The sequence below is a fragment of the Mytilus californianus genome, unplaced genomic scaffold (genome assembly GCF_021869535.1).
Source record: "Mytilus californianus isolate M0D057914Y unplaced genomic scaffold, xbMytCali1.0.p SCAF_2, whole genome shotgun sequence".
NCBI lineage: Eukaryota > Metazoa > Mollusca > Bivalvia > Mytilida > Mytilidae > Mytilus > Mytilus californianus.
In genome coordinates, this window is record NW_026262668.1 from 67,745,989 (window position 1) to 67,763,036 (window position 17,048).

The window sequence follows — 17,048 nt, forward strand, 5'->3', positions numbered from 1 at the left end:
AAAAAACGGCATTTTTTGCTGTATATTTATCCAATTTAAAAAAAATTCATCCGTGATTTCTCCATAAAAATTGGTACAAATAATCTTCATACATAGTCAAGCCAAATCTCATTTTGAAAAAGCGGGGTTCATGTACTCGTTTTCAAGCTAATGTTTAAAATCAGTCGAAAAATGCATCTTTTCCCGATATTTCAGTTTGACGTCGCGAAAAATAGCATTTTACGTTAGCGACGTCATTTTTTCGATCACGTATTAATTGTTAATAAGATATTTTTTTTGGGGCCAAAACATTTGTTTTCCAGAGTAGTCAGGGTGCCATCGTACCTTAACGAAGAATAGCTTTAATCTGGATTGGTCATCAGCTCTATTTCACGTCGGTCTATACCCACCTAGATCTACTCTAATGCGGTACCACGTGAAAAATCAAGTAAGAATATACCGCTAGGGAACTGCTTGCTAACATACTCTGGGACAAGTAGGCATGGTTTAGTAGTACAAAACATTTGTATTCACATACCCCTATGGTGACGTATTTCTGTCAAAGATATGCGGCTAGCTCATGCACAGTTTTTTTAGCGGCAAATTAGGGTTAATTATCTGAGAACACACTAACATTTTTTGTAATATAGCTTGTACATACTGCGTGTGTTTTGTGTCAACTGTGGATGGCATATACTTTGTTTATGTTCTTGATTGCAATAAGACCGAACTCAGTAAATTATGCCAGAAGAAAACATATCCTCATGCATTCACACAGTGTGTAATGCGCACTGCTCGAATAGTTAACTATAATTATGGCGTCATTTCGTAATGATTCATTTATTAACAGGACAGTTTTTCATTCAATAACTCCAGTGAAGTTTCTGTAACATAACGTGTTGAGCCCAAATATTTTGAATATTAAAATTATATTTTTCAAATCGTGTGTTATTTCAATACTGCAACGACATTTAAGTATGTGTGAAATATTTACCACTGGACGTTATCAGCACAATCATTCACTAAATGACTTTCAATTGGTTCAGTGCCTATGATCGTAACTCTACAATTAACTTATGTGTTATCTAGGGTTATTAACTTATGATCTGTGGTCAAGGCTAACGTCTATATCGGTGTCTAATGTGTGAAATCACACAAGGAATTATGTAACTAATAGGTTTACGGTCAGCATACTGAGGTCAGAGTATTTATATTAGTTTTGGTCTGCAATAACAGTTTTCAATGGGATTATTTATTGTCGACGCTCGATTACATTTTATCAATTGCGTCTGAAACATTATATATAAAACACCTTTGTCGATAACCGTATGTAAGGTAGGAATTGCAACTTGATACATTTTTAAAATCGTTCCGTTTTTTTACTTTTGCTATTTCAATGTTATTTTCCATGTAGGTTAATCAGATATAACAAAATACTACTAAAGTATCCGAATTCAGTTCCAAGTCAGGAGCCTGTAATTCAGTTGTTGTCGTTTGTTGCTGTATATCATATTTGTATTTCGTCATTGTTTTTTACATAAATCTGGCCGTTAGTTTTCTCGTTTTAATTGTTTTACATTATCATTTCGGGGCCTTTTATAGCTGACTATGCGGTATGGGTGTTGTTCATTGTTGCAGGCCCAGCGCTGTACATCCCTATATATTGTAACAAAACATGTTTTGCCGAGAAAAATTGCAGAACAATATTTTTCCTTTTTTTTCTTCTTTTTTGTCAAAATGTTTGATGGTCAAGACATGTTATAACTGGCATTGTTATTTTATCGGATAGAAAAAACTATAAACTAAGAAATAATATTAACTACTAAGAAATTGTAAGATAACAGCATCAGCTGAACGATACCGTTTATATGTTCCTTAATTATGGTGATAATGTTTGAAATTTCTGAGTTCAGCATAAAGATAGTTTCCTGGACTATCAGTTGGGCGTTTGTCTTTATGTCCATAAAGTGTATAGTATGGTGAAATATGCCCATTCTTGATACCACTGGACATTGCATCTCTTAAAGCCTTTAATGCGAGTGGATTAGGTCTTCTATCATTGTAATTTCCAAGAAACGCGAAAGCAACTGAATTTTTATTCCATCCTAAGGTATGTGCACCGACTTTGTTCCAGCCTCTTCCCTCGTACACACATCCATCTTCTCCAATTAAAAAGTTGTAACCAACATCATCCCATTCTATAACATACAAAGGAAATATAACATTAGAAAATAAAATAACGGCACAACTATAATAGTTCTTTAAATGTTTTCAGAAATAAAAAGAACAAATGGAGTAACCGTACTGTTTTCTTGCTATATAACAATTTAAAAAATTTTCACAGTACATTACCTTATAGAATTTATCTATCTGAGTTGTTTCCCCTCAGAAAGCAAGGTTGTCCAAATTTTTGAAGCATTATAGATTTATTCTGTATTCGTAAAAGCATGGTTATCATAAGATAAAGACACATAGTTTTCTTCATATAAATAAAAATTACCACAAATAAATTGCATTGATGCATCAAATTGATTTATTTCATTAACAATCTAGATAGCGAAAGACTATCACACGACTGTGCGGGATTCTCTTGTGTGGTCGATGTCGTTAGACATACCATAGCAGTAGTGAATTTAAGCGACAACACAAGATTGAGACAGACCGGCAAAAAAAGAGAAAGCCAAACAATCAATAGTGATGTTCGTACTCACGATACGTGTTCCTTGTATAACTTTCAAAGTTTGAAATGTTAAAAATGTCAAATATATATGACCAGCATTAAAATCAAATGGGTCTAAACAAAATCAACAAAAACCGTCGAAAGTCAGCTTTTCCTGGTGACGTTACAATCTGAATCTAAACATCCCTTAATAATTTCTGGAAGTTTTACAAACATTACCATTGATACCAATATGGCATGCTACCTTCGGTGTCTGATATTTAACAGCAACAGTAAGGACAAGTGGCTGTAAAAAAATTATATGATTTCAGTGCGCACAGCACGAGTAATCTTAACCAAAAGTTTGAGAGAGCCAAAAATATATTATTTATGGAAAGCATGATAAATTATCATGATACTTTTTTCATATATGATGACAATGAGAAAACTCAATAATCTCATATATTTGTTCCTCATTAATATTTATCAACGAGTCAACAAGAAGCATTATACAATGCAAAAACTATCTGAGGGAATTAAACCTACTATTATCGTCCATATGCAAGTTCTGAATACTTCTAACAATCTGGGAACACATTTGTGTGTCTTCGCCATGTAATCCAGCAGTATGGTGTACAAGGACATTCATGACAGGTTTTTCCATGAACTCTATACTTTTTGGTAATCTTGCTCTCCATTCGTCTCTTGTGATCAACGAAATGTCTTCACAAATGTCATCTGAGTAATACAATAGAAACATACAGATATATTTTTTAAGAATCAGGAAAATATAACAGGAAAAAGAATAAAACTATTAGTAACTATACACATTAAAACTTAATGTAACATGATACAACTATGGTGTCAATTGTCTTAAATGCCTGTCTATAGGCTGTGTCGCAAAGCTTTTATGTGGGATTTGAACATTTCCAACAGATAAATAAGAACATGGAGTATTGACGTAAAAACAATCATGACTAAATATAATCTACTAGACGTGTATACCAACCTTAACTCAGAACGACGATCAATGACTCATATCCTATCTTTTATAAAGGACAATCTCATCGAACTCCATCAACAGCAGTGATTAAATGCGTTAGAAGATATGCCTAAATAACGCACTTACAAAAGCATTTAAACCTTACACCCCAGTTGTATTGTTATACTTCATAGTTTCTATTTCTGAAACAAGTGTAAATTGAATAGATCTATTGTTACGAATAACAAAGGATTTTGACCACAGGGTGTGACGAGCGGGGTTTCTGGAAACCCCTGCTTCTACATCCCGCAAACAAAGTCCATTGTTATTCGTAACAATAGAAATTTATTATTTTTTAGATAGCATGAACATAAGAAATTACTAATAGTGTTCACTACAAATTGTTTCATGATATTAAAAAAAAACATTTTAGGAAATCCCAATAGCGAAAAAAAAATTAAGCATCTATTTTGAATACAAAAATAATCCTTTAAATACTCCTTTGCTTGAAGGTATTTTTTTTATCCCAGTCATATGTCTCTATTCTAAAGCATTGGTCTTTAAAAAAATGGGGATTCTTACTCCCGGGACCCCCCCCCCCTTACGGTTACCCATTGGCCGATCTGGGGGTGGGGGTTCCGCGGTTTGGACCCGACTTTTATTTAAAAGATCAATGCATTTGAATGGTTGGACCCCCCTTTTTTCTCTTGAGTTGGGAACCCCCAGCTGGATCAGCCCCTGTTTGCCCCCAAAAAGGGAGTTCCTAAATATTAAATCTGTATCTTTGTATGTTGAGCGTGTCTGGTAATCTGGTCACACCTATCCCTTAGTATGTCCGAATATGAATGTTTATTTATTCTCGAGAAGAGGGGGGGTTATGAATCCGTAAGATATAAAATACAGTTATGATTACCTTTATTACACTGATACAGGTAAGTACTTTGGGTTATAGTATTGCCTTTATCTTAAGTCTCTTCTACCAAATCCAACGCTTGCCACAAAATGTCGTCCGTCTTATACCCGTACATATTGACAACTGCATACAAGGAGCATGATGTATTTTTGTTTGTAATAAGAATACACGAAACGGTCAACCTTGACCCGCTGATCCATTTTAGTACATGGATTTAACGGGAATATGCAAAACAACTTTGACATTTGTAAAATATAGTCACTTGTCAAAGTTTGAACAAAGATACCCTAAGAAAGGTTACTAGTGGGGTTTCATGTAATAGAAAAAAAATTCTTATAAATCATGGTTTAATATTGTCAATAAATATGCTATCGGTTTTTTTTTCATTTAATAATCAATGTTAAAAAATATAGGGTATAGAATGGGGTGTAAGTTAGTTATACACCTCGGGATACGGCGTGTCTGGATAAGAAACCCCTCCGGCCTCCGGCCGACGGGGTTTCTTATCCAGACACACCTATCCCTCGGTGTATAACTATTACTGATTACAAGGTAGAGCCATACTTGAAAAAATGTTTGTCAAGACAACAAACTTCTGTGTTAGCCCGGATGCGAAGCGGAACTTTACCTCTAGAGATTGAAAAGGGTAGATTTCGAAATGTGCCACTTGACCAACGCCTATGTAAATTGTGCAAGTCTCAATCCATAGAGGACGAATTCCATTCTATGTTGTATTGTAAACGCTATGAACAATTGAGAACAACACTATTCAATGACATCCGAGACAATTACAACATACATGTAGATTTAAATACGCTACCAGTGAACATCAGATTACAACATTTATTTTGTATTTACAGCAAGTTTATTTCTAACTTTATTTTGAACTGTTTTACTATCAGACAATCAGTGGTCAATTGACACCGTGTCTTGCTATATTTTCTTCTTAATTTGAACTTCATTTATTTATTTATTTTTCTTTTCAATAATGAAAACACATGCGTATCATATCATATGACAGTGCATCATAAGCCTATTTGGCTGGCTGAAAATCACTTTTTTATTTGAATATAAGTTATATATATAGATCGCCTTTTACGAATTAACTTATTTAATTCACAAAAAGCGTAGCTTTGAGCGGATTAAATATGTTAATGAGTAAGGTGGGGCTATATATGTTTTGTAACATTAATGGGCGATGACACATGTCAAAGGTTAAACTGAACTGTACTTTTCATGAATTGAATATGTCAATCATAATTATAGTGGCGTATTCTATGACAAAATGTCTCTCATTTTCAGAAAATAAACTCATGGATCAGATTGTTTAGTAGGATTTCATTTTATGATACATGTTCATGTAAATGAATTGTTGCCGCAATATTTTCATCAAGGTTTAACGAGCAAAGAGCGATGTGTGTGTTATCGAAGTCTTGCCCCCCGTTTTTCCTCCGAAAAATCTCGAGGGAATAGATGTAAAATCCTGTTTGATGTATACCTTGTTACCTGCTTTCAAACCCAATAGGACGTGTAGTTTAAGAAGAGTTAAAAGTTGTGATAAGAAGGAAACGTTTTTTTTTAAATATTCTTTCTTTCTCATCATTAGGAAAAAGATCGATTAATTGATGGGTTGTTGATTGTGTAAGGTCCAAGGACAAATATTTAAAGCATGCTCAATGCATGGAGATATACATTTGAAAATTTCAGGAAATGAAACGACTGAACATCCAGTGACATATTTTTGGAATATTTATTTTGACACGATAAAAACAAGTAAAGTTTATGGAATCATTTTTAATTTAGGGTTAGGTTTACAAGTTTGACTAGTGTATGGGTAAGGTCATTGGTTTCATTGTTTACTATGCCAAGAAGGCGGAGCCAGACTGTTCAATAACAACTTTTGAGATGGAAGTTAGAGCACTGGTCTAAGCTCCTCCCATTCTTTGCTTTTCCTATGAGAAGTGGTCTACGGCGGGATTCGAACGTTCATTCAGTTAATGCACTCCTCTAAAACTTACAGAAGTTAACTTACTCGAAGATCAAAGGAATAATTACCATTCATGTTACAATTGTTTGTTATCATTCAGGTTGTACGTTAATCTGGGACTATTATACTAACATATTATGCCCCAGCTTTAATTTAAAATATTAATCATTCATTTATTCAGTAACTGTTTATACTGACAAAGTATTTCAAACAGAACAAGGACAATATGATATGAAGAGAACATTTATTTGGAAGATGCATTGAATATACCAAAGTCGATATTCATGGTATCATTCCCTTATAGCCGCCGAAGCTCTTTTATTTATAAGAGGGTAAAAATTAGATATCTCTTTTTAATGGAACTTACGAAAAGTGACTCAATTGGACATTAAAACATTAAAAAATGGGGATTCTCACTTATATTGTCTGGATAAAGTAGGTGATACAAACATTTGTTGAATTTATTCGGGCAGTATCAGTTTGGAGAATTCAATAAAAAAACGCTTTTTAAATCTGACTTAAATAGTTATCGTTTTGGGTGTCTGACATTTAACCCTCTTTTCAACCCAAGTCTTATCAAAACCGAAGCAGCTAGATACAATATATGTGAAAATATAGAGAAACAAATCCTTTGCTTAACACAAACGTGCTTGTCGGTGCGTGTGCGTGTGTGTTTCATAAGGTACCTTATAAGGTTGGCGAAATAAAGAAAAAATTACCTTCCAGTCGTTCTACAAAAAGTAAACGGTCCATAAAAATGACAACGTAAGCATACAATTGTGTTTTCGTGATTTGTAATATGCCTAAATAAATCGTCGGTATTAGGAAAGCTCCTATTATCACGCATACAGATATGATAGACATTGTGTAAAATGTTCTATCAAATCCAACGTAAATCAAGGAGAACAAGAAAATTCCAATTAACACCAATGTAAATATCCTGGATAGGTTATAAACCCTGGATGTACGTGTTTTTATTCTTTCTTTTAGTTTGTTCAGCTCATGTTCCACTATAATTTTATTCTTAATTAAATCCATATAATCATATCTCATAAATAATTGAATTTTGCTATGAGCTTCTTTCGCCTCTTGATATAGCCAAACTTCGGGTGTCCGCAGAAAGTCCAGTATTTGTTGACAGTATTGCTTTTTCTCAGTCGATGTTATTTCACCTGAATTATGAACAATCTTATTTCGAATCACTCTAATGCTGTCTGGATCTACAGTGTTTGCGAATAATGATCGAATATCACTGCAGTTTATCAATTTTCCAATCAGTATTGAAATATCATCTGAATTCGGACTGGAACCTGTCATTTTTATAGACCAATCTGGATGGTAACACTTCTCTACCTCTGTTGCAACTGTCGGCAATTTTGAAGAATCTATTTTGGACCAATCAGATCCATTTTTTCCTATCAAAGATCGATTTCTATGTGAACTGAGTATGGTTGTTCTCCAACCAGAACACGTTTTGCACCATGATTGTTCATTTCTCGATATTTTGCTGCAAGACCTTATGCAAGGAGGATAATTTAAATGTTGCAGCATTTTAACAAGCCTACTGTGATGGTTTTGAAATTCGTCGTCTGCAAACTTATTCATTCCTTCTGACAAATATTCAAGAGCAAACAAAACTGAAATCCTGTTTTGCTTCTTAATATTATCAAATTCCATCTCGGTCATAAGTTTGTAGAGTTTACAGAAATGTATTTATTAAATGAAGTGTCTTTCTGTGAAAATAGTTCCTTATGTATACTGTGAAAACTGTAGATATGAAAAACAATGTATCTGTGCGTGAATATCAATGATATATCTTATCTCCGTTTTTTAAACACTCGTAATATGAATATAATGTGAGGTAAATGATTCATTATACAGTGTCTGAATGCGCATTCACAGAAGAAAATCCTTTCCATAAGCAGTAAAGCAGTTATGAGTAGTTTCTAATGTTCCTATTTTATTGTTAACTAAAATACACTTTTCTGACTTCTTGGCACATGAGTAATGGTGCAGGTTCGTACTATAGACAAAATAATCACATTCCGATTACGAATTATCTGTGCAAAAATCGAGTGTTGTTTATCTCTCCAAGTTTATTTTTCCAATAAAACACGTACACAAAACCGCTACAATTCCGTCTATTTCCAAAATATCAAATAGAAGGACTACTTGTGTTTTATTACCGATATATAGCTTAGTAAAATGACTTTTTTAAAACCATGATGAATAGGACTAAAAAGACACTAGAATAGCCATTTGCTTTAACAATTTTAAATTCGATCAGTTTACCAGTAAATATGTTTGAATGCTATTTGTTTTATTTTGAAATTATTATAATCTGACTACATGTTGACGACATACTTACAAATCCAACAATTATTTAACAAAATAATTTTGTCTGCATGTATACTCTTAATGCTTATTTTACTGCTATACAATACTAAATTGTACTAGAAATATTTCAGAAAAAGGGGCAGGGCAAATTTCCTGATACATTATTTCACGCTAAGGACATTTTCAAAATAGTTCTTCAATCTTTATTGGAATTTATAGTACCAAAGCTTCAAATGTGTACCTTGAGGTTGTAAAAATAATATGTCGTATTTCTGAACTTGTAGCCTAATTATAAATTATCAAAGATTGCTCAAAGCAGTGATTTTGTAAAATTTCAAGAAGTCATATAACACATGAATGTTAAAGACATGATTGGTTTTTTTTTCAGAAAATATTTGAATTTATTTTCAAATTGGGTATAGATGTACTTTAATGTAAAAGAGGTATAAAGCACAAAAAAACACCAACGGCAATGTCGCATAACACCAACGGCAATGTCGCATAACACCAGCGGCTAAGCAAAAGCTAGTTTCCCGAGATGATAAAAAATATGCCTGATCTTGTAGAAGTCGAAAGTCAAAGAAAAGAAAGAACGAATATTGTCTGAATGACATTTTAATGTAATGGACATATATAATTTTAATATAATGGACATACTAAACCCCTAATGGGAGGGATTGTGCTTGATTTTCATATGATGAAGACATAATCTTTCAATCAGTTTTTTTGAGGTCTGGAGCTGGCATGTCAGTAACTGCTAGTAGTCCTTTGTTGATTTATGTATCATTGTCATTTTGCTTAGTTTCTTTTGTTACCTATTCTGACATCGGACTCGGACTTCTTTTAAACTGAGTTTTACTGTGCGTATTGCTGTGTGTTTGTTTATTCTACATTGGCTAGAGGTATAGGGGGAGGGTTGAGATCTCACAAAACATGTTTAACCCCGCCGCATTTTTGCGCCTGTCCCAAGTCAGGAGACTCTGGCCTTTGTTAGTCTTGTATGTTTTTTAATTTTAGTTCATTTATATGTTTTGGAGTTTAGTGTGACGTCCATTTTTCACTGAACTAGTACACATTTTTGTTTAGGGGCCAGCTGAAGCCCGCCTCCGGGTGCGGGATTTTCTCGCTGAATTGAAGACTCATTGGTGGCCTTCGGCTGTTTTCTGCTCTTTGGTCGGGTTGTTGTCTCTTTGACACATTCCCCATTTTCATTCTCAATTTTATATAGAAAATTGTTGTAAAATCCTTTAGGTACATGGTTATTATTCAGATTCTTTAATGACAAAATTCCCTTGGTTTTATCATCTTTCGGATTTTTCTCGTGAGTGAAAATTATTCAGTAGAAATTAGAAAAACCTCTGTCTAAGCAGTAGTCTGAGCAGTACTCGATTGAGACTGAACTGCAATCGAGCAAAACCGAACCGTACTTAACAAAATTTGAACTGTCCCCGACCGAGTCTCTGAAAGTCCATATGCAAGTTCTGAATACTTCTAACAATCTGGGAACACATTTGTGTGTCTTCGCCATGTAATCCAGCAGTATGGTGTACAAGGACATTCATGACAGGTTTTTCCATGAACTCTATACTTTTTGGTAATCTTGCTCTCCATTCGTCTCTTGTGATCAACGAAATGTCTTCACAAATGTCATCTGAGTAATACAATAGAAACATACAGATATATTTTTTAAGAATCAGGAAAATATAACAGGAAAAAGAATAAAACTATTAGTAACTATACACATTAAAACTTAATGTAACATGATACAACTATGGTGTCAATTGTCTTAAATGCCTGTCTATAGGCTGTGTCGCAAAGCTTTTATGTGGGATTTGAACATTTCCAACAGATAAATAAGAACATGGAGTATTGACGTAAAAACAATCATGACTAAATATAATCTACTAGACGTGTATACCAACCTTAACTCAGAACGACGATCAATGACTCATATCCTATCTTTTATAAAGGACAATCTCATCGAACTCCATCAACAGCAGTGATTAAATGCGTTAGAAGATATGCCTAAATAACGCACTTACAAAAGCATTTAAACCTTACACCCCAGTTGTATTGTTATACTTCATAGTTTCTATTTCTGAAACAAGTGTAAATTGAATAGATCTATTGTTACGAATAACAAAGGATTTTGACCACAGGGTGTGACGAGCGGGGTTTCTGGAAACCCCTGCTTCTACATCCCGCAAACAAAGTCCATTGTTATTCGTAACAATAGAAATTTATTATTTTTTAGATAGCATGAACATAAGAAATTACTAATAGTGTTCACTACAAATTGTTTCATGATATTAAAAAAAAACATTTTAGGAAATCCCAATAGCGAAAAAAAAATTAAGCATCTATTTTGAATACAAAAATAATCCTTTAAATACTCCTTTGCTTGAAGGTATTTTTTTTATCCCAGTCATATGTCTCTATTCTAAAGCATTTGTCTTTAAAAAAATGGGGATTCTTACTCCCGGGACCCCCCCCCCCCCCTTACGGTTACCCATTGGCCGATCTGGGGGTGGGGGTTCCGCGGTTTGGACCCGACTTTTATTTAAAAGATCAATGCATTTGAATGGTTGGACCCCCCTTTTTTCTCTTGAGTTGGGAACCCCCAGCTGGATCAGCCCCTGTTTGCCCCCAAAAAGGGAGTTCCTAAATATTAAATCTGTATCTTTGTATGTTGAGCGTGTCTGGTAATCTGGTCACACCTATCCCTTAGTATGTCCGAATATGAATGTTTATTTATTCTCGAGAAGAGGGGGGGTTATGAATCCGTAAGATATAAAATACAGTTATGATTACCTTTATTACACTGATACAGGTAAGTACTTTGGGTTATAGTATTGCCTTTATCTTAAGTCTCTTCTACCAAATCCAACGCTTGCCACAAAATGTCGTCCGTCTTATACCCGTACATATTGACAACTGCATACAAGGAGCATGATGTATTTTTGTTTGTAATAAGAATACACGAAACGGTCAACCTTGACCCGCTGATCCATTTTAGTACATGGATTTAACGGGAATATGCAAAACAACTTTGACATTTGTAAAATATAGTCACTTGTCAAAGTTTGAACAAAGATACCCTAAGAAAGGTTACTAGTGGGGTTTCATGTAATAGAAAAAAAATTCTTATAAATCATGGTTTAATATTGTCAATAAATATGCTATCGGTTTTTTTTTCATTTAATAATCAATGTTAAAAAATATAGGGTATAGAATGGGGTGTAAGTTAGTTATACACCTCGGGATACGGCGTGTCTGGATAAGAAACCCCTCCGGCCTCCGGCCGACGGGGTTTCTTATCCAGACACACCTATCCCTCGGTGTATAACTATTACTGATTACAAGGTAGAGCCATACTTGAAAAAATGTTTGTCAAGACAACAAACTTCTGTGTTAGCCCGGATGCGAAGCGGAACTTTACCTCTAGAGATTGAAAAGGGTAGATTTCGAAATGTGCCACTTGACCAACGCCTATGTAAATTGTGCAAGTCTCAATCCATAGAGGACGAATTCCATTCTATGTTGTATTGTAAACGCTATGAACAATTGAGAACAACACTATTCAATGACATCCGAGACAATTACAACATACATGTAGATTTAAATACGCTACCAGTGAACATCAGATTACAACATTTATTTTGTATTTACAGCAAGTTTATTTCTAACTTTATTTTGAACTGTTTTACTATCAGACAATCAGTGGTCAATTGACACCGTGTCTTGCTATATTTTCTTCTTAATTTGAACTTCATTTATTTATTTATTTTTCTTTTCAATAATGAAAACACATGCGTATCATATCATATGACAGTGCATCATAAGCCTATTTGGCTGGCTGAAAATCACTTTTTTATTTGAATATAAGTTATATATATAGATCGCCTTTTACGAATTAACTTATTTAATTCACAAAAAGCGTAGCTTTGAGCGGATTAAATATGTTAATGAGTAAGGTGGGGCTATATATGTTTTGTAACATTAATGGGCGATGACACATGTCAAAGGTTAAACTGAACTGTACTTTTCATGAATTGAATATGTCAATCATAATTATAGTGGCGTATTCTATGACAAAATGTCTCTCATTTTCAGAAAATAAACTCATGGATCAGATTGTTTAGTAGGATTTCATTTTATGATACATGTTCATGTAAATGAATTGTTGCCGCAATATTTTCATCAAGGTTTAACGAGCAAAGAGCGATGTGTGTGTTATCGAAGTCTTGCCCCCCGTTTTTCCTCCGAAAAATCTCGAGGGAATAGATGTAAAATCCTGTTTGATGTATACCTTGTTACCTGCTTTCAAACCCAATAGGACGTGTAGTTTAAGAAGAGTTAAAAGTTGTGATAAGAAGGAAACGTTTTTTTTTAAATATTCTTTCTTTCTCATCATTAGGAAAAAGATCGATTAATTGATGGGTTGTTGATTGTGTAAGGTCCAAGGACAAATATTTAAAGCATGCTCAATGCATGGAGATATACATTTGAAAATTTCAGGAAATGAAACGACTGAACATCCAGTGACATATTTTTGGAATATTTATTTTGACACGATAAAAACAAGTAAAGTTTATGGAATCATTTTTAATTTAGGGTTAGGTTTACAAGTTTGACTAGTGTATGGGTAAGGTCATTGGTTTCATTGTTTACTATGCCAAGAAGGCGGAGCCAGACTGTTCAATAACAACTTTTGAGATGGAAGTTAGAGCACTGGTCTAAGCTCCTCCCATTCTTTGCTTTTCCTATGAGAAGTGGTCTACGGCGGGATTCGAACGTTCATTCAGTTAATGCACTCCTCTAAAACTTACAGAAGTTAACTTACTCGAAGATCAAAGGAATAATTACCATTCATGTTACAATTGTTTGTTATCATTCAGGTTGTACGTTAATCTGGGACTATTATACTAACATATTATGCCCCAGCTTTAATTTAAAATATTAATCATTCATTTATTCAGTAACTGTTTATACTGACAAAGTATTTCAAACAGAACAAGGACAATATGATATGAAGAGAACATTTATTTGGAAGATGCATTGAATATACCAAAGTCGATATTCATGGTATCATTCCCTTATAGCCGCCGAAGCTCTTTTATTTATAAGAGGGTAAAAATTAGATATCTCTTTTTAATGGAACTTACGAAAAGTGACTCAATTGGACATTAAAACATTAAAAAATGGGGATTCTCACTTATATTGTCTGGATAAAGTAGGTGATACAAACATTTGTTGAATTTATTCGGGCAGTATCAGTTTGGAGAATTCAATAAAAAAACGCTTTTTAAATCTGACTTAAATAGTTATCGTTTTGGGTGTCTGACATTTAACCCTCTTTTCAACCCAAGTCTTATCAAAACCGAAGCAGCTAGATACAATATATGTGAAAATATAGAGAAACAAATCCTTTGCTTAACACAAACGTGCTTGTCGGTGCGTGTGCGTGTGTGTTTCATAAGGTACCTTATAAGGTTGGCGAAATAAAGAAAAAATTACCTTCCAGTCGTTCTACAAAAAGTAAACGGTCCATAAAAATGACAACGTAAGCATACAATTGTGTTTTCGTGATTTGTAATATGCCTAAATAAATCGTCGGTATTAGGAAAGCTCCTATTATCACGCATACAGATATGATAGACATTGTGTAAAATGTTCTATCAAATCCAACGTAAATCAAGGAGAACAAGAAAATTCCAATTAACACCAATGTAAATATCCTGGATAGGTTATAAACCCTGGATGTACGTGTTTTTATTCTTTCTTTTAGTTTGTTCAGCTCATGTTCCACTATAATTTTATTCTTAATTAAATCTATATAATCATATCTCATAAATAATTGAATTTTGCTATGAGCTTCTTTCGCCTCTTGATATAGCCAAACTTCGGGTGTCCGCAGAAAGTCCAGTATTTGTTGACAGTATTGCTTTTTCTCAGTCGATGTTATTTCACCTGAATTATGAACAATCTTATTTCGAATCACTCTAATGCTGTCTGGATCTACAGTGTTTGCGAATAATGATCGAATATCACTGCAGTTTATCAATTTTCCAATCAGTATTGAAATATCATCTGAATTCGGACTGGAACCTGTCATTTTTATAGACCAATCTGGATGGTAACACTTCTCTACCTCTGTTGCAACTGTCGGCAATTTTGAAGAATCTATTTTGGACCAATCAGATCCATTTTTTCCTATCAAAGATCGATTTCTATGTGAACTGAGTATGGTTGTTCTCCAACCAGAACACGTTTTGCACCATGATTGTTCATTTCTCGATATTTTGCTGCAAGACCTTATGCAAGGAGGATAATTTAAATGTTGCAGCATTTTAACAAGCCTACTGTGATGGTTTTGAAATTCGTCGTCTGCAAACTTATTCATTCCTTCTGACAAATATTCAAGAGCAAACAAAACTGAAATCCTGTTTTGCTTCTTAATATTATCAAATTCCATCTCGGTCATAAGTTTGTAGAGTTTACAGAAATGTATTTATTAAATGAAGTGTCTTTCTGTGAAAATAGTTCCTTATGTATACTGTGAAAACTGTAGATATGAAAAACAATGTATCTGTGCGTGAATATCAATGATATATCTTATCTCCGTTTTTTAAACACTCGTAATATGAATATAATGTGAGGTAAATGATTCATTATACAGTGTCTGAATGCGCATTCACAGAAGAAAATCCTTTCCATAAGCAGTAAAGCAGTTATGAGTAGTTTCTAATGTTCCTATTTTATTGTTAACTAAAATACACTTTTCTGACTTCTTGGCACATGAGTAATGGTGCAGGTTCGTACTATAGACAAAATAATCACATTCCGATTACGAATTATCTGTGCAAAAATCGAGTGTTGTTTATCTCTCCAAGTTTATTTTTCCAATAAAACACGTACACAAAACCGCTACAATTCCGTCTATTGATTATTCGGGGTAAAGTTTTGAATAGTATTATTCAATATCAATTTTTAATGCAGAGCTGTGATATCGATTACACTGTTTAATCCCATTTAGGTTTCTGTTAACGACGTAGATGGTAATTCTAGATTGAATTTAACAGGATTCAGATTGTAGCATGATTTGCCTGGTGCTAAAACGTAAACAAAGAAACGAATTCGACATATCATGTAACACAGGACTATAACTTATCGACGATTGTTTTACAAAAATTTGTTTTTTACGCAGTTGTTTGGAACGTTCGCTGATAAATATTTTTTAAGTTGCCAAAAATTTAAGAATATACATATATTACTATTAAACACGGATCAGTAATTCTATCGTTCCAATTATACGCATATAGCATAAAAGAATACGATTAAAAATGTTAAATGTCCAATATTTGATAGGTTTAGATAACAATTGCATAAATGTATACCTTTTTATGATCATATACAATTGTGTTTACACTAGTAACCGGGTTCAATGTTATTTAAATTATCTCTATATAAAAATAAAATGATGCAAGCAAAGAACAGTTGGGATTTTCCGAGTAATTGTCTTTCGTTTTCTTTCCAAAATATCAAATAGAAGGACTACTTGTGTTTTATTACCGATATATAGCTTAGTAAAATGACTTTTTTAAAACCATGATGAATAGGACTAAAAAGACACTAGAATAGCCATTTGCTTTAACAATTTTAAATTCGATCAGTTTACCAGTAAATATGTTTGAATGCTATTTGTTTTATTTTGAAATTATTATAATCTGACTACATGTTGACGACATACTTACAAATCCAACAATTATTTAACAAAATAATTTTGTCTGCATGTATACTCTTAATGCTTATTTTACTGCTATACAATACTAAATTGTACTAGAAATATTTCAGAAAAAGGGGCAGGGCAAATTTCCTGATACATTATTTCACGCTAAGGACATTTTCAAAATAGTTCTTCAATCTTTATTGGAATTTATAGTACCAAAGCTTCAAATGTGTACCTTGAGGTTGTAAAAATAATATGTCGTATTTCTGAACTTGTAGCCTAATTATAAATTATCAAAGATTGCTCAAAGCAGTGATTTTGTAAAATTTCAAGAAGTCATATAACACATGAATGTTAAAGACATGATTGGTTTTTTTTTCAGAAAATATTTGAATTTATTTTCAAATTGGGTATAGATGTACTTTAATGTAAAAGAGGTATAAAGCACAAAAAAACACCAAC

General features: G+C 33.4%; 2 protein-coding genes across 3 annotated transcripts in view; one reads left to right on the forward strand and one right to left on the reverse strand.

Moving 5' to 3' along the window:
* LOC127728157 (uncharacterized) overlaps positions 1-17,048 on the forward strand; it is a 31,670-nt gene that overhangs the window by 4,297 nt on the left and 10,325 nt on the right. The window lies entirely within an intron of this gene.
* On the reverse strand, positions 1,216-16,135 carry LOC127728087 (uncharacterized). 2 transcript variants are annotated; one of them, XM_052235304.1, is made up of 4 exons: positions 15,627-16,135; positions 7,240-8,490; positions 3,185-3,376; positions 1,216-2,177 (listed from the first exon to the last, which is right to left on the reverse strand). In XM_052235304.1, the coding sequence occupies exons 2-4, from the start codon at positions 8,204-8,206 to the stop codon at positions 1,855-1,857; spliced, it is 1,482 nt and encodes a 493-aa protein (XP_052091264.1). In that variant the 5' UTR covers positions 8,207-8,490; positions 15,627-16,135; the 3' UTR covers positions 1,216-1,854. The 2 variants fall into 2 exon arrangements, with proteins under 2 accessions (XP_052091264.1, XP_052091263.1); XM_052235303.1 differs by lacking the exon at positions 7,240-8,490 and having other exon boundaries at positions 14,375-16,134.